The 19,071-nt window shown below is 43.0% G+C and overlaps 1 protein-coding gene across 1 annotated transcript in view; it reads left to right on the top strand.

Moving 5' to 3' along the window:
- Positions 1-6,990, top strand: part of HK2 (hexokinase 2) — a 58,887-nt gene extending 51,897 nt beyond the window's left edge. The window contains exons 15-18 of the mRNA XM_039461288.2: positions 75-258; positions 1,482-1,637; positions 2,825-3,058; positions 5,225-6,990. Coding sequence (XP_039317222.1) covers positions 75-258; positions 1,482-1,637; positions 2,825-3,058; positions 5,225-5,369 — 719 coding nt within the window. The 3' untranslated portion in view covers positions 5,370-6,990. The remainder of the gene's footprint in view (positions 1-74; positions 259-1,481; positions 1,638-2,824; positions 3,059-5,224) is intronic.
- Positions 6,991-19,071: the final 12,081 nt, after the last annotated feature.

The raw sequence follows: 19,071 nt of genomic DNA, 5'->3' as shown, positions 1-19,071 counted from the left end.
TCCACATGGGGATGCCCAGCCTTGGGTGTAGGGGTACAGTGCTGAGCGAGGCCCTGGTGTCCTGTGATTGGCAGGCACGGGCAGCAATGCCTGCTACATGGAGGAGATGCGCAATGTGGAACTGGTGGAAGGAGAAGAGGGGCGGATGTGTGTGAACATGGAATGGGGGGCCTTCGGGGACAATGGATGCCTAGATGACTTCCGCACGGAATTTGATGTGGCTGTGGATGAGCTTTCACTCAACCCCGGCAAGCAGAGGTAGGCGCTCAACTGGGGCCCTGTTAAGTATATCCCAGAACTGGGTGGCAACAAGTGATCAGAGCTTCCACAGTGGCATCTCCCAGGACGCTCATTCTTGTGAGATGTTAATAAAAGAGGTTTCCTTGGAAAGGGATTCTTGTCAAATGCATCTGGAAAGTTCTGAGTTAGTAAATGTAAGAAGCATCTTCCACCCTGAAGCTTGGGAGAACAGGTGGGAGAATACTAGAACCTAGGTCTGGCACTCTAAGGAGAAACAAATAGAAAGTTGAAGTACTTGCTGCTGCCAGGCTGAGAGCATCTCTTGGGTGATGCAGACAGGAGCCAAGCCTCTCCTCCTCCATCCTCCAGTGCCGAGCACCCGCTGTTGTCAGAATTCAGCAAGGGACCAGCCCCAGTGTCTCAAGGCCCTGTACATGGTGGAGGAGCGGGGTCTGAGCTGAGAGACAAGTGTAAGATCCAACACATTTCGCATTAAGATGTTGTCTGTAGTGCTTCCTAACTAGATTAATCAGACACCCTAGTTCGGCAGAGTACACCTTGCAAAATGTGTCCAGAATAGAAGTCACAGAATAAAATGCCTCTGGGGGCCAGGCAGGCGACATTCATGAAGGAAGTAGGCTGGTCCAAGACAAGATGGAGTGGCGACGGGGTATTGGTTGAAACTAGGGACCTAGTTTTTTTCAAGGCAGGATTCAGGACCAAAAGACCCTCAAGCCACTGCATAGTCATGTTTAATTCCAGTGGCCAGGACAGGGGCCTTACAGCTGGCAGTAGTTACTTGAGTAATGATGATTAAGTCCAAGAGAATGCATGCTGAATGCCTAGTGAGGTGAAAGATTAAGACTCAGCATCCTCCCCCATTCCTAGAAGTCCTGTGGGGCTATGGTGTGTGTTGCTTCTTGAGTTGCTTCTTGAAGGTTCGAAATAAGCCTTGGAAAGGAAACGAGTTCCTTTTCCTGTGGGTTCCTTTCCAAGGCTTATTTCCCCAGGAGCCCCACATGCCTCGGACACTGTGGTCAGTGTTGCTGCAGGTTGTGGATTAGCATGCAAGGACACTAGGGATGCTGCCCAAGTGAATCAAGTAGCAATTCCTTTCCCATCAGGGGATCCTGCCTGTCTGCCACTTCTGATGCACTGGGGGGTGACTAAGCTGGCCTTTCCTGTCTCCACACATCCCTTCACCTTCCTACTTAACCTCCACAATGTTACCCGCATTGCAGGTACGAGAAAATGATCAGTGGAATGTACCTGGGTGAGATTGTTCGTAACATTCTCATCGATTTCACCAAGCGTGGGCTGCTCTTCCGAGGCCGCATCTCAGAGCGGCTCAAGACAAGGGGCATCTTTGAAACCAAGTTCTTGTCTCAGATTGAGAGGTGAGAGCTTAGGGCTCAGGGCAGTGGGGGGCCGTGTTCTTCTTTTTACTCATTGACAGACAAACTGAAAGATTTCCATAGCTCAGGGCATGACTCATACAAAGGTCAGTTGAGTGGTGAACACATTCATATCTATAGTGTTTACTAAAAGCACGTTACAGACAGTTGTCATTTTAAGGGCAGACATGGCACATTTTCTTGAAAGTTTGTGCTAAGCTTGGCCTGAGATCATGCAAAGTGATATTTTTGGGTTTTAGACCATATATCAGAGGTAGAAAGATACCTGCTTGTAGCATGTAAACTGAAATGCACAGAGGAAGATCACTTATGAAAGCATCTGCACTAAGCTTGACAGCCTTCCTAACTGCTGGCTGCAGTAATCAGGCAGCCAGGATTGAGTAAGGGTTGGAACGTCAAGCAGTGCAGATACATGCCACACGGTGGTTCATTAGAGCAAAGCCTCCTGCCTACAGTCAAATGATGGAAAATCTGCTCCAAATTAGAACCGTGAATTTCAGAGCCCTTTAAAAATTAATGCTGTGTCATTACTCTCAGGGCAGAGAAGAATAGGAACTAGACAACTGACATGAGTAGACCCCTTGGGCATTTGCACCAGTGAATACAAAGATATGTTCTAGCTTACGGGTTAGTTATGTTCGAGGAGGTGATTCCAGGCTTCTAAAATAGTTTTCTTTATATTTTATTTTCTTCCTACAACTGTATTTACACTTGCTTCATAAATGACATGTAGATACAGTTCAGACCACCCAGAGCAGCAGAGCAGAAATAAAGCAGGAGTCTAATGCTGCTTGGTTAATTCCTGTCCTGCAGACCCATGAACAGCAGCGAGAGAAAGGCCATGAAAGAGCTTTGTAACTGACCGCTGCAATAAACAGTGGATTTCCTTTGTTTTGAGTGTCCACTTTGTAGTAGCAATGCTCTGCTTCGGCTAGGGAGAATGGAATGAGGAACTGTTTGAATTCCTGTCACCCTCAAGAAGAGTCAATGTGATCCAGTAGGATGAGCACCGGTCTGAATTTAGGAATGGGAACCACCTTGCAGGGCCAGCTCCTGGAGAGCCAGACCCCCACAGAACCTCCCCTATAAAGGACTCAGGCCCTGGTGTGGTAGGCTACCAGCCCTTTAGGTGCATGACTGAACACTTCGCTGTCTCCCTCCCACCCCAGTGACTGCCTGGCCCTGCTGCAAGTTCGAGCCATCCTGCAACACTTGGGCCTCGAGAGCACCTGTGACGACAGCATCATCGTTAAGGAGGTGTGCACTGTGGTGGCCCGGCGGGCAGCCCAGCTCTGTGGCGCAGGCATGGCCGCCGTGGTGGAGAAGATACGAGAAAACCGTGGGCTGGACGCTCTCAAAGTGACAGTGGGTGTGGATGGGACCCTCTACAAGCTACATCCTCAGTAAGTGGCTGACCCCAACCCTCCCTGCTTACCTTCTTTCTGTCTCTTTGTTCTTTCCCTTTCTTTCTCTCTTTCCTTTTTACTTTATAATGGATTATCAGCCATTCCAAACAGTGTATATAATACATATATTAACAGCCAGAAGTAGGCCTGTGTTTCACCCCTTATTGTGGGAAGCCCCCCTCTGAGCCCCTCCACAATGGCGTCCTCACTCTTCCATGCCAGGGGTAAGCGTTGTGCTGAATCAGTCCCTTGCTTTTCTTTTCCGCCCCATATATCTAGGGTATGCATCCATATTGTTTAGTCTTACTTATTTTTGAAACTGCCGTAAACGGAATCACATGGTATCTCTTCTGTGGCTGGTTTTTCTCACACAGTGTTTGTGTTGAGATGCATCCTCATTGAAGAATACAGTTGTAGTTCATTAATTTTCAGAGCTGTGTAGTGTACCTTCGATTATTTAGCAGTTTTTTCTGTCATTGATGTGATATTTGGGTTATTTCTATATTTTTTGACCATTAGAAACAGTGCTAAAGTGAACCGTCTGGCAAATGTATGCTAGAACTCTGGGGCAAGATTTTTTTCAACACTCTAGAGCGGCAGTTGGCAAGCAACAGCCAGACTGTTACTGTACGTAAAGTTTCGCTGGGACACAGTCATGCTCATTTGCTCATGTATTGTCTCTGGCTGCAGAGTTGTTGTAGCTGACCCCAGAGCCCACAGAGCTGAAGGTATTTACTGCTTGGCCCTTTTTAGGAAAAGGTTGCCATCCCTCTGTGTGTAAGTGCTAAATTTTCTTTTCTTTTTTTCTTTTTTTTTTTTTTGAGACGGAGTTTTGCTCTTGTTACCCAGGCTGGAGTGCAATGGCGCCATCTCGGCTCATCGCAACCTCCATCTCTTGGGTTCTGGCAATTCTCCTGCCTCAGCCTCCTGAGTAGCTGGGATTACAGGCACGCACCACCATGCCCAGCTAATTTTTTGTATTTTTAGTGGAGATGGGGTTTCACCATGTTGACCAGGATGGTCTCGATCTCTTGACCTCGTGATCCACCCGCCTCGGCCTCCCAAAGTGCTGGGATTACAGGCTTGAGCCACCGCGCCCAGCCCTAAATTTTCTTTTCTTGTTCTTTTCCCTCTCTTTTTCCATCTCTCTTGTTTTCCCCCTTGTTGACATTTCTCTTCTCTCTTCTTCCTTCATTTGCATATGTTTTGAACAATTTATTTTGAAGTCTGGAAATGCCCCAAATCCTCTCTCCTGGGAGCCTAGAAGCCTTTTAGCAAAAGGTTAAAAGAGCAGATCCATGCCCTGGCTCAGGCAGTATGCGCAGGGCTGAGTGAAGAATGGTAGTGTTTGAACTTCACCTGCTCTTACTAGGTAATTTCAAGGAGTTGGAGCTCTCGCAGAGTCTATGCAGTTAATGAAAAGGGAGGAACTTTAGAAGTTCTCAGTCTCTGTTTTGGGATATCAGTGTCATTGTAAAAATAAGAGCTTTGGTTCCAGATGAGGATTGGGAGGGGGACAGAAGCTCAGCCACCAACCCTGGGACGTGGCATCCTCAGCTTTGCAGGTGGGGAGGGCGTCCTGACTCTGCTGTGTTGGGGCAGATTATGACTCTCTCTTTAACTGGTCCATATAGGAAGGATCTGTGATCACTGTGATATCCTAGCAGTGACTTTGTAAGTCGCTCCTTTTGCGTCCAGTGGCATTTTGGAGCAGATGTGGGTTTGATATGAGTCAATACACCCAGAAAGTAGAAAACCATATTCCTGAGTCCTGGTCTCCCCCTCCAGAGTTTGTGAACAAGTTGTGCTCTTCTCTGTTAGGCACACTTGTGGTTTCCATGGCTGTTTGTTGAACTTCTCTTTTCTTGATTAGTTTTAAGAACACAACTTGCCAGGATATTAGACATTTGTCCCAGCGTTGAATCCTAGCTCTCTCAATGGCTGATGTGATGTGGAACTTGGGCATAGTACTAGTATCTCCAAGCCACAGTTTGCTGGTACTTCATATATAGAAAATGTTTAATACATTATAGCTGTCATCTTTCTCCTCCTCTTAATTATTTCTGGTTTTCCAGCATCGCTTCTTGGCTTTCCATTTCTAAGTGCACAAACCAATCATGACTAAGATTGTTTTTCCCGTTGTCTTCCTCCCACCTTTTCCAGCTTTGCCAAAGTCATGCATGAGACAGTGAAGGACCTAGCTCCAAAATGTGATGTGTCTTTTCTGCAGTCAGAAGATGGCAGCGGGAAGGGGGCGGCGCTCATCACTGCTGTGGCCTGCCGCATCCGTGAGGCTGGACAACGATAGAACCCCTGAAATCTGAAGGGACTTCCTTTTTCTCTCCCTCTTCTCTGTTTTAAATTATAAGATGTCACCCCTTGTGTCGGAGACAGACCCTTTGGCTTTTCCTTGGCAGAGAGGACCCCATTGGACTGGGCTTTGTCTCTGCATCTCCTCATCATAGAGCTTGGTGCCCAAGCTTGGCCCTACTGAGATACAGTTCCAAGAAAGGATCTGTTCACATGCATCACATGTGAACATTGGTTCTCTTAAAACATGAAAATTGTCACCCTTAGAAATCCCCTTTGCCAAATTCCATGTCCCTGTATAATTCTACAGGATGGGGACACTAATGAAGATATGGTTGCTTCACCTTGGAGCCGGAACATGACATTTCTAAGTGGGGTGCATCCCCCAGCACTGATGTTGATACTGATTCTCTCCACTGAGGTCTCCACTGAGGATGTGAGCCTGATTGTCTTACAGGTAGATGTGGGGAGGGTGGAGGGAGACAAAGAGGGAAATCCATGGACGCCCATGGAGCAGCCCCTCTTCAACCTCATCTACAAGCATTCGCCCTGTGGATTCCAGCATTTACTATTCCTGGAATCAAGGAATCCCAACACCAAAGCCAGGAGTTGATGCATCCTGCAGTTGGGCTAGTTGTCGCATCTCAGTGGGGTGCAGACATCATCCTTAAGCAATGGACCTTTGCGGGAGGGGGAGTTTTTGGTTTATTTGACAAAATTTTCCTGCAAAAATGGAAACTGTATTTTCATTTTAATTTATTTTTGAAATTTTATTTAGTTCTTGAAGTAGATCTGCTCCTTCATTTTGACATGTAATGGTCAATTGTATGTAATGTATTTATATGTTAATTTGTTATGTACATAGATATGCAGGTCCTGTCCAAATTGGCCTCAGTGTAGTTAAAGAGTGGAAGGGGAAGATACTAGTCATAGAAATACCTCATTCGCCTGTGGGAAGAGAAGGGAAGCCTCTTTAGGGTGAATGAATGGCAAAGTGGTTGCTTTCTGGCTCCTCCTTCCCCTGCGGTCTTGGAAGTGTGTGGAGGGCAGGGACAGGGACAGAGACAGAGGCTGGGCCAATGGACTGAAGAGACCACAGCAGTTGGCTCCTCTGTCTAGAGATTTTTGTGGGGTAATAGTCCATGATATGTTAAGCAAAGGAAACCAAAGGAATCATTTCAAATAGACCCATAGCTTAGAAATTTTTGTTCTTGGGACAGTCAGGAGTATTCTAAAGCTTTCTGACAAGATAAAGGAAGTCACCAAAAAAAAATTTTTTTTAAATTGTATCTAATCCTCAACAACAAACCAAAACAGAACAATTAAGCAACCAAACAAAACCTCAGGGACAACACTTTTGGTGTATTTGTGCCCTCCCAGCAAGTTTCACCTTGGGTTTGTATTTTAAATGTTTTACAAGAATTGTTGTTCATGTGCTTCCCTAGGCTGAGCTGGTATTGGTCTGCTGACCTGTTTTTGTGGTCTTTTTTTTTTATATGCAATATTTCTTTCCAACTATTAGGAGGGCTGAGAGTGGCTTGAAAACTTCCGTCCCTACTTTTCAAGGGTGCAGTTGATTCTGAATCTGAAAGCCCGCCTCTGTCCTAAAACACACACAAGCACAGACATTAAACCTGGATACTACATAACAAGGAGGGAGGTAACTATTCAATTGGATACAAGGATCAGAATGGAAAGATGGAAAGAAACTCATGAAATTGCACCCAGTTTTTGTGTATTTATCAAACTTGTCCTGAGAATAGTGTCTAATTATGCAACATTTAAACAAAGTTGGGTGTAATTAGGTGAAGATGGCCCAGCTCCTCTCAGGAGCACAGAGGGGCGAGGGGCTGGTCCTTCTTGTTTGCTCCCGTCTGGCTTTGCTGTCAGGTGTAGCATCTCTGCTGCTTCCATCTGCACTAATTGACCCAAAATGTGGGTGTTTTCCTGCTACAGAAAAGCCAAAAGCTTTCACGTAGATTTTAGGATCACTAAAAGGTGCCCAGAAAATAGAGATGAATTTTAACTTAAATTTTAAGCTTGAAGATTAGATACTATCTTTGAAGTTACACTTTTTTTTTTTTTTAAAGGTAGAGATGTAGGTGTGTAGGTATTAAAGATGTGTTGTTGGTTTCCAAAAAGGAACACTGGAAAATAAATTTTGAATGATTGTGTTTCCAGAATTAGGTTGACAGTCCCTTGCTGACACGACTTTGCTTTGCGTAAATACAGTGGATCTCAATCTTTGGGGTGTACTGAATGGCCAATCATCTCAGATCCTTGAGCACTCGGTCTAGTGAAGATGTTGTCATTATGTATGATAAATAACTAGTTTAATTAACTATGTGATGTTAACTATTATTAATAAATTTTAACATTTTCCAAAATACTGAAATGTGTGATTCATGGGTGTTTTTAAGAGTGTAGTCATCTTCCGGTCATGTCAGTACTTCCTGGCCAGCCTGATGAGTAACTTATGGGTGTCTTGATTTTGAGTGTGTGTGTTTTGAGAAGCATGTGGCGTTTTCCAGAAACTCAGTCCCAATGGAACTAGAAGGCAGCTTTTCCTGAGCTGCTTTTGACCCCTTAGATTTCAAGCCACCGAAGAGCTATGGCTAGCCCTGCAAAGTCTATTGTTTAAATGGCTTGGCTGAAATTAGCGCAACCCTCAGGGCCTCTGGTTAGTCTTAGTTGGCAAATGTGATTCACATTTGGGATATGTAGCTCTCGTGTGAACATCTAAAAAGCGCTCGCCTCCGTTCTCTCCCGACCAACCTTTCTCCTTTCCCCATTAAGCAGAACACAGGTCTGGAGAATAAATTCATCAAAGACATTGGTTAAGATGAGATTGGCTAATATGGGATTTGCCTCGTTTTGCTTTTCCGAAAGAAAAAATAACATAAATGGCTAACTTTTACATGAGCAATTCAAATATAATTTTTAAGAATGAGTAAATTAGGTAAGTAAATGGGATAAATGCTTATAATTAAGCTTGTCATCATTTCAAAAACTTTTAGGTAACTGAAAATCATAAAATCAAGTCATGTTTGATTAAATAATAGATAATCATAAAATGTCTGACTCATTTCTAAGTAAGTTAAAATACAGAAATATTAATTATTAAACATAAGTTTAGGTTTATATATTTTGACATATTATCGTACATGGTATAGAAAAGATAGGATCCGTTAATAAACAACAACAACCACCATATGGAGGGAACATATATTTATTAAGCTCCTGGCCTCAAGCAATCCTCCTGCCTCAGCCTCCCAGAATGATGGGATTACAGGTGTGAGCCGCCAGGTCCAGGAATATATATTTCTAAAAAATATAAAATGGTTTTCATCCACAAATACTTACATAAAACAATTTAAAATAACTTACTTTCTAGGTTTTCAATAGAAATTATGGCTACTGGTTGAGAGTGGTGGCTCACGCCTATAATCCCAGCACTTTGGGAGGCCAAGGCAGGCAGATCACAAGGTCAAGAGATCGAGACAATCCTGGCCAACATGGTGAAACCTCGTCTCTACTAAAAAATACAAAAATTAGCTGGGCCCACGTGGTGGCATGTGCCTGTAGTTCCAGCTACTTGGGAGGCTGAGGCAGGAGAATTGTTTGAACCCAGGAGGTGGAGATTGCAGTGAGCTGAGATTGCACCACTGCACTCCAGCCTGGCACCTGGTTACAGAGCAAGACTCTGTCTCAAAAAAAAAAAAAAAAAAAAGAAAGAAAGAAAGAAAGAAATTATGGCTACTAAGAGTCAAAATTATAATTAATATGTGTAATTAAAACTACTATGTATAAGAAACAATATACAGAGATATGAGGAAAGTAAGATGTTACAAGGTATGAAGATAGGATTTTATTGTAGAAAGAAATGTTTTGGTCTGGGAGATGTTATTTAAAGTTCGTTTTAGAATAAATGAATAAAGGAAGAAATGATGTAGATGAAACTCAATGAATATAAAAAGTTGGGGGAAAGAAAGCATAAAGTTGTAAGATTATAAAAGTTTTATGAAAATGTTGTGTGGTCAAAACTGACTGAGATTGAATGAACTTACTAGGTTTTATTAAAATTAGCTTTAGTATTAATGATACACTGGTACAAAAACAAAATTTGTTTTTCTCTTTTACATAAGAATTTTTTGCGTCAATAAAAGATAATAACAGACTTTGTTCACCTTTTGCACAAACTACAAAAAAAATTTTAAAAGGAAAGAGAGAGAAAAACAAATTCCATATGCCTCATGCTGTCTTTTTTAGTTCTTTTGATTACTTGAAAAACTAAGTAGCTATTAAAGAGTGAAGATTTTTGCTTATTGAAATACTTTTATTACCACTTTGGCAAAATGAATGACTATTACTTTACGATTACCTGTGATCCTATTTTGATCAAGTATTTTAAACCTTGGACATATTTGACAGCCTCCCCCTTCAAATCAAATTTTAAATTCTAAGTTAAATTTTTTGACTTTGAATTAAATTTTGGACATCACAGAAGGGCCCTTGGGTGTCCAAGAGAGACATATTAGGCTTATTTGTATTTTAAAATCATACAAGAAGTATCATCAAGTAAAAAAAATGGCATTTAAGTTTATTCAAGTTATATTTGTATAAATACGTTATTAATATGTGGTCAAAATTATATAAAATTCCAAAATGTTGATATGTTGTGGTATGTTATCAGTTATAATATTGCTGCTAAGTTAAATTGTTGTAAACCACAGAAAATAACAAATGATTATCTTTGGTAGAAATGGGGGGACTGAAGAGAGAAAACTATGTTTCAGAAGAAAACCTATAATACATCCATTATTAGATTTCAATTCATCGTTTTGGGGATTTTTTTCTTTATGTGCAATTTGAACAGAATCTTACATTCCTATGGTTTTCTTCAATACCTGGCTGCAAGTCTCCAAACTATTGTATCCAATTTTTCTTCCATATTTTTCTCTAACTTGAAATCACTAAAAATTAAAACTGTCCTTTTTCTGAGGTTGAGGCTATTCAATCTAGCTTTCAAAAAAACTTATACTACTGGAAAGGAGTCCCAATCCATACTCCAAGACAGGGTTCTTGGGATCTCACGCCAGAAAGAATTCAAGGCAAATACGTACAGTAAAATGAAAGCAAGTTTTTATTAAGAAGATAAAGGATAAATAAATGACAACTCCATAGGCAGAGCAGCAGCTCGGGCTGCTGCCATAAGGATACTTAGTTATTTCTTGATTATATGCTAAACAAGGGGTGGATTATTCATGAACGTTCTAGGAAAGGAGTGGGCAATTCCTGGAACTGAGTGTCCCTTCCCCTTTTAGACCATATAGGGTAACTTTCTGATGTTGCCATGGCATTTTTAAACTGTAATGGCACTGGTGGGAGTGTCTGTTAGCATGCTAATGCATTATAATTAGCATCCTAACAATAATGAGCAATGAGGATGACCAGAGGTCACTCATCACCATCTTGGCTGTGGTGGGTTTTGGCAGACTTCTTTATCACATGCTGTTTTATCAGCAAGGTCTTTGTGACCTGGATCTTGTGACAAGCTCCTATCTTATCCTGTCACTAAGAATGCCTAACCTCCTGGGAATGCAGCCCACTAGGTCCCAGCCTTATTTTCCCATCCTCTATTCAGTATGAAGTTGCTCTGGTTCAAATGTCTCTGACACTTATATTTGGACGAACTTTGTGCATGCAAACTACAAACCAAAAACCATCCGTCAGATTGCCGCTAATCTTCTTGACTGACTGCCTTCTAGGCTTTAAAGAAACTAGCTTATACACTACTCCAGACATTTGTTTTTCTTATTTCCATAGAAATGCCTCTTATTAAGGATCTTTTTTGCCTATATCATATATGGAGGCCTACCTTTGAGATCCCATCTGCAATGCCAACCATTTATTGAACTGATCTAGTCCCAAGAATGGGAGGCTGGTTGAATGGGACCCTTTGCCTACTAACTTGATTTTTCTCTCCACAGCTACTGACTAAATTTTTTAATATATAAACCTTCGAGGAAAGTTTCAGACAGGGAATGTTGGGTCTCAGAAAACAGTACCCCAAAATATGGTGCATGGACATGCCAAATACAGAAGCAGCTTCAGGAGCTCTCTAGACTCCCATCCCGCCCCAACCCTCTGTCTCTCCAAAGCTCAGGATGAGGCTTTTCTCCAATACTCCTTTATCTGTACAAAGACTGGACCCACCTGGGAGAGCACAACTGTCCTCTAACCTCTCCCTGAAATTTCATTGTCTATTTCAGAAAAGAAGCCTGAGAAATACAACCACACCTGAACAGACTTTTTCATAAAATAATGCTTGCCTCTTAGGCTCATTCAGTTTCAAAGAAAATTATTTACAAGTTAATCTGTCTTTTGAGTCTATTCATTCTCCCTAATACTCATTTACTATCCCTCAAAAAGATGGCCACATTTTCCCCTTCCCTTCTTCCTTTATGAAGAAGGGTATATATGCATCTGGACCTCATTGGGTTATTGGGTAATACTTATTAATTATCCTGTGCTTATGCATGTTAAAATATATTTGTATGTATTTTATCTCCTATTAATCTGCCTTCTGTCTGTTCATCTTTGCAAACCTTCCGAGATTGAAGGGGAAAGCTTTGCCTCTTTGTCCCTAAACCTTCAAAGAAATGAGTAGTCTGTGCCCAAGTTGTTTGTGGCTTGGAAATTGCTTTTCCAGCTTCTTCCAAGACTGTTGGGTCCTTTTCTTTCTTTCCTTTTTGCTTTGTTTTCTTTAGCGTGGGCCTCAGGTGCAGAAGGCTAAATTACTTATACTTCTGCTGGATTCAGGGCATTTTCTAGCCTTTGCAAAAATCCTTCTTGCTTTTTCATTTTCTTATTCCCTTTTACCCTCATTTTCCATTCTCTACTTACAATCAACGACTGTGTTATTGTGTTTGATGTGCAACTGATTTTTGTATGTTTTTATAAAGTATATATTGTTTTATGTGCATGTTTTAAAAATTTACAAAATGCTTTTGGCTAAAAGTCTCTCTTTTCAATCTACTAAGCACCATACTTTTAAAGACCCATAGATACTGCTACGTGTACATCTAACTTATTACTTCCAGTTGCTTCACAGTATCTCACTGTGGGGATGCACTGTGTGTTCCTATTCACTCACTCAGTGGTAAATATGTGCATTGACTCAACTCCACCTACACAAACATCATTGTAACAAGCATCTTTGCACGTGTTCTTTTAATTGTCTTTGCGATAATCTTGCTGGGCATCTACACGGGAGTACGATAAGGTAGATCACAGTGTGTACATTTGTTTCATTTGACCCTGAACTACTTAGATGACTCTTCTGAAAGTGCTCTACCCAGCCCGTAATCCCATCGGCAGCAAATCTCCACGAACACTGGCATTCTCCAGCTTCCTAATTGTTGTTGATCTGTTGAGTGGAAAGTGAGATCTTTTGGTTGTTTTAATTTACATTTCTCTAATTACTATGAACTTGAGCATCTCTTCATAGATGTCTTAGGCTTTTGGATTTTCCCTACTTGCCTTTTCATATTCACTGCTAAATTTTCACCCAGGTTTCTTTCTTTTTCCTTCCTGATTTGCTGGAGTTTTTTGTTTAATTTAGATCAGTCTCTTGTTGGCTTTCGATATTGCACGTATCTTTTCCTAACCTGCTTTATTTATAGGTTTACTTTTTACCTTAAAGTTCCTGTTTCCAATCAAAGGATTAATAAAACTCTCAGAAAATCCATCTTTCTATGTAGCGTCAAGTAGGTTCTAGTTTTATTTTATTTTATTTTTCACGTGATTAGTGAATTATTATATTTTTTATTACTGATCTGGGACATCTTTTTCTTAAATGTTTTCTGAGTGTTTTATTCTGTCCCATTGATCCCACTCATGAAGGGATTGGGGTGAGACTTTTCTCAATACTGTCTGGAGAGGGTGTGGTCTCTTTCCTTCTTTCATTTTGGGATAAACATGGTTTTTTTTCTCACGCTGCACTCTGTTTTCCAGGCTGCAAGTCCATTTCCAGGGGAAGCAGACAGGAAGTGCCAATCAGAGCACTGAAGTAAACGGGAATCAGTATCCTTGTCAGTGCCTGGACTTCGAGCCTGCTGAGGAACAAGCATGTGTTTTGTTTTATTAAATGTTTTCCTTTTTAATAAGCAGTGGGAAATGCCAGGACCGTCTGCAGCTGCCTGCCGACCCTGGGACCGGGGTAGGGGATGCAGCACTCAGCCTCCAACTGTGTGTGTCTTCTCCGGAGAGCGCAGTTGTGCCAGGAATGTACTCGCCTTGGCACTCCAGAATCATCCTAGGGAACCAGCTCTGCCTTCTATACAGGCAGAATTCTACCTCTGACAGGACCAGGCAACTGCTTCTTTGGCAACTTTCTACACATTTCTAAGCCCCTGATGTTGCTCTAAGGCCATTTTCCTATGCTGCATATGAAAATGGGTTGTGTATGTGTATTATTCAGTATGAAGTTGCTGCACAAACACTTGGATGCAAGAGATGTCATACTACCGAAATCGGATTAGATCTAGTGCTGAGCCTTCCCTCACCAGGAGGATCAGATGTCCCAAATCAGGTATTCCCCAGGGTGGAGCAAGAGTCCCTGGGGGGATGACACAGGCCAGAGCCACCTGAGAAAGAGCCTCCAGTCTTCAGCCCGTTTTGGCCCCCTGATTTCTGAGACCAAGTGGCCTCTTGGAGGGCTCCCGGTGACAGCCAGTCACCGCCCCACTTCGCATCAGACCCTGACCCAGAGCCTGCTGAGAGACAGCACCCCTGGAGGCAACACTGGGCACTGCCCTTGGCAAATGACGACCTGTGTCGTCAGCAGCTCCGCCTCAGAGGCGCCCTCGTGTGGAACCATCCCAGCCTTTACATCCCGATTATCCTCTGCTGAAACACCCCTGAAAGACAGGAGGGCTGCTCCAGGCTTAGACACTGGCTGGATCTCTTTCTTTTAGATCCCTCCAAACAGGCAGATTAGTTTAAAATCTTGTGGGTTTTCTCTGTTTCCTAAGGTATAGATAAGATATCAAGGGCAGAGGGGTTGGAGGAGGGGAAGGGGAAGTTGCTAGGAAGGCCTGTCCGTCCCAGAGGATGGGCGCAGGAAGCAGAGGTGAGGGTGGTGAGGTGAACGGGGAGCAGGCAGGGTTTGTCAGGGCACTGTCCACACCCACTGACTCCTGTCACCTCCAGTGCCTTTGGGCCCCCTTCTGCATAGATCACCCTCAAAAGCCTGAATCTTCGGCCAGAGCAAGCTGATTATCTAAAAGAGATGGCCAGACTTCCCAAGGTAAGCAGTCCACACTGGACAGTCTAAAAGAAAAGCCTCAATTGCTTAGGTTTATTGCAAAGCAGTAATTTAAATGCTCTCGCTGAATGCTGTGGTGACCACGGAGATGGGGCTGGCTGTGAAAATATATGTTCTGAAATACGCACCTGGACGTCCCCTGGCCTTTTGATGGGGTGCTCCCAAGGCCTTGCTCAGCCTTGCTTGGTATCTAGCCAAATACAGAGACTTCTGGGGCCTCCTGTCTTGTATTTATGGAAGCCCATGGGTGCTTATCCCTCTCCTTCACATTGTTTCTTCATCTTTATAACATTTTCCCTTCCAGTTCTCTGGAATAAATATTCTTGCTTAGGATTCAACTATGACTCTTGGCTTGTCTGCAGTTGGATGAGGCACACCTTTGCAGAAGACTAGGAAGGCACGTTTTGATTGGAGAGTCTGGGATGGGGGACGGCTCCATAATATTTTACATTGGTAACGCCTCACCAGGTAGAGTGAGCTCAGGGGTCAACACCACCTCCTCCAAAGGCTAAATGAGAGGTCTGTGGGCCCTGAGCTGTCCCAAGCCAGGTGCTTAAAGTCCACTGTTTCTGGGAAGAGGCCACCTTAAACAGGTAGAGCCCAGCCCCTTGTCCTTCAGCTCCATTATATGCCCTATTTAAGGCCAATGGGAAGCTACCTCACGTGACACCTGACTTCATTGGTCAGTGCTGCAAGCACCCCTCCCTGGAGGACCTAATCTTTTACTCCTCCTTTCCTCTCAACCCTTCCACCGTGCCTCCTGGAACTCCACCATTAGCAAATTACCCCAGATGTTCAACCTTCTCTCCACATGTTTTCTCTTCTCCCTTGCCTGAACCCACTCATTCATTCAGTTATTTAGCAAACATTGGTTGAACCATTACTAGGACCATTGTTTTAGATGCTGGGGACACAGCAGTGAACAAAACACACAAACCTCTGCCTTGCATCCTAGTAGTAAGAGAATGAACATGTAACATATGTTATGTCACGTGTGCTTAGCGCTGTAAAGAACAGTATAGCAGGGTAAGAGCCTAGAAAAGATGTGGCTATGTGGGGAAGAGTTTTGAGGCAGAGAGAGAGAGAGAGAGTGAAAGACCTTACAAACCGCTGGGAGATGTTTGGAGTTTTTTTTTTTTGAGGCAGGGTCTCACTCTGTTGCTTAGGTTAGAGAGTAGTGGTGCAAATGTGGCTCACTACAGCCTTGACCTCCCAGGCTCAGGTGATTCTCCTGCCTCAGCCTCCCACGTAGCTGGAACTACAGGCATGCAAAACCATACCCACCTGATCTTTTGATATTTTGTAGAGATGAGGTTTTGCCATGTTGCCCGACATGGTCTTGAACTTCTGGGCTCAAGTGATCCACCTGTCTTGGACTCCCAAAGTGCTGGGATTATAGGGGTGAGCCACTGTGCCTGGCTGACTTTTGGATTTTAAGTGAAATGAGAAGCCGTTGGGAATGGTTTGGAGCAAAAGAGTGCCAAGGTCTGAGTTAAATTTTATAAAGAGCACATTAGCTGCCATGGAGAAAATGGGCAGACACAGCAAAACCAGACATGAGGCTGTTGTGAAAGGCAGGTGAGAGATGATAGATGAGGGAGTGGCGACGTCAGCTGTGAGAAGCGGTCAGGGTCTGTGTTTTGAAAGTGGAGCCAATAGATTTGCTGATAGAATGGATATAGGGTGTGAAGGAAAGAGACTCAAGGCTGACTCCAAGGTTTTTGGTCTCCATTCCATGAAAGAATGGAGCTGCCACCTACACACATGGGGAAAACGGAAGGAGGTTCTGAGAGGAAAATCAAGAGACCTATTTTGAACCCACTCAGGAGTGACAGTCACCCTAGCACTCCAACTGTGGGCTTGAACGCTGTTTCCCAGGTTTGTGGATCCACAGTCTGGGCAGAAAATGGACCAGATGTCCCGGAGCGTCCTGAAATATACGAGATAGCAGGGAAGTATCAAAGATGATCAGGAGCCTGTCAGAAGGACTAAGTAGCCGACTGGGGGGGCTCCTGCTTGCTGAAAATGGGACAATGTGAGCATCAAAAGGATAAAACCACACTGGATGGAAACATCATCGAATGTGTTTAGTCCATAAATTTATGGTGACACTAACATTGGTGTCTTGATTGGTCTGTTTTAGAGAATGATAGGGAATCAATTTATTGTTTTAAAAACTAGTTAAAAATGGAAAGAACAACCATTTTGAACTGTCTTTCCTGTGCAAACTTTACCTCAGGGTTATCAAACAGTAGATGAGGGGACATTTCTTTGCTAAAAAGGATTCCAGTTAATGAATGAAGAAGAATGATAGGTTTTGTATGTCACCATCTGGCAATCCTCATGAAGTAATAATCCCAGGCAGTGAACGTAAACTGCTTTAAATATGGCAAAAAGAGAGAAAAGCAGACAATATGTGCCTATTGATGGGTGACCACACCACCGCCTCTAGAATCCGAACACCAATTTGCAGATACTAGAGCAGGGGGTGGGACATGTTAGACTATAGCGTGGGATGCATTCAGCAAAATCCTAGGTAAGGAAAACTCTCTAGGTCCTTGTTTCAACAAATAAATTGAAAAGAGAAAAGAGATGAAGAAAGAACCTGTATATTAAAAGAGATGTAAAAGATATATCATGCATTATGCTGGGTGGGCCTTATTTGGATTCTGATTCAAGCTTACAAAAAAATTATGAGACAATGAGAAATTTGAACACTGACTGTGGCTGAGATGTTAAGATTTTAAAAATGAATGTAATAATGGTATGATAATTGTGTTTAGAAATGAGGCCTTGTCTTTTCAAGATGCAAACTGAAATATATACAGATGAAATGATGCAACATCTATAGGACTGGCTTCAAAATAATTCAGGCTGGAGGGAAAAGAGACAAGACAGACCATGAGTTAGTAACTGCTGAACCTGCATGATGGGCATGATGATTCACTATCCCAGGCTGTCTCTCTAGTTTTGTGGATGTTAGAAATTTCCTATTTTAAAAAGCAAAAAAAGAGAAAGCATAAAAAAGAAAAGAAAGAAAAAAGGGAAGAAGGATGAGAAGAAGGGAGGAAGGGAGAAAAGATGGCAAGGAAGAAAGGAAGGAGGGAGGAAGAAAGGAAAGCAAGGAGAAACTTCCGGATGTGTCAGGTTTGTGCTGCTGATTTCTTTCTTTTCTTTTCTTTCTTTTTTTTTTTTTTTTGAGATGGAGTCTCGCTCTATCGCCAGGATGGAGTGCAGTGGGGCAATCTAGGCTCACTGCAAACTCCGCCTCCTGGGTTCAAGTGAGTCTCTTGCTTTAGCCTCCTGAATAGCTGGGATTACAGGTGGCATTCTAACAGCCACCACACCTGGCTAGTTTTTGCATTTTTAGTAGAGACGGGGTTTCACCATGTTGGCCAGGATGGTCTCCATCTCCTGACCTTGTGATCTGCCCACCTTGACCTCCCAAAATGCTGGGATTACAGGCGAGAGCCACCAAGCCCGGCTGTGCTGCTAACTTTATGTTCACACAGAGATGTTGCATAGGTAGTTGAGTAGTGGGGGGAATGAAGTTCCAGAGAGTATTAAGGTAGAATAGAAAATTACGGAGTCTTAAATCGTTAAATGTATTAAAATCACAGAACCTTGTGAGATCACCTTAAAAATGAACACGAATAAGAGAAAAGAGATGTTACGTGTTGCAGACCAGCCGTAGCACAACCCGTCAGTGTTCCTAAGTCCCAGTGGTGACGAGGGAATCAAGGAAAAAAAGACACAGACACAGAAATAGAAATAATTAGCATGGGTCCAGGGGTTCTTCACAAGATGAGGACTGTGAAGACCCCGAGCTCTAGGCTCCACACATATTTATTGCAATACACATAGTTTGATCATATCACTTGAGGTGGGGTGATCATGGGGTGAGTACATAAAATGGAGCAGTTTATGTCATCTACATTTAGTAGGAGGTATGTGGTTATTCTAAAAAAAACTAAACTAGTATTGCATAGTTAAACAATAGATAATTATTGAGGTGCAGCTGCAGGAGTGCGGGAATGGGTAGGAACCAGCAAGTTCTGACCACAAGAGACTATCTCCTGAGCCCAGTCACCCATGGAACAGGCGGGAGACCAGAGAATGCCACTCTTATCTCAACCAGCCCAGAGGCCTCCCGCAAGGCCCTTTAAGAGCCTGTGAGCAGGGTCCCCTCCTCCAGGCCATGATACCCTTACTGAGGGGTTCAAGCAGCAGGAGGTTGAGCAATGGATCAGGTGTTCCAGTCTTCGATGACCAAACGTTCCAGGGCTGTGATCAGCACTTTACAAGCTTTCTCACCAACCCAGCATTGTTTTATAGAGTACAAGCTGCACTCTTTGTTTAGCTAAGACAATGC

This window comes from Saimiri boliviensis, chromosome 1, assembly GCF_048565385.1.
Source record: "Saimiri boliviensis isolate mSaiBol1 chromosome 1, mSaiBol1.pri, whole genome shotgun sequence".
Taxonomy (NCBI): domain Eukaryota; kingdom Metazoa; phylum Chordata; class Mammalia; order Primates; family Cebidae; genus Saimiri; species Saimiri boliviensis.
Note: the sequence above shows the minus strand (reverse complement) of the source record. Positions and strands in the feature narration are given on the sequence as shown.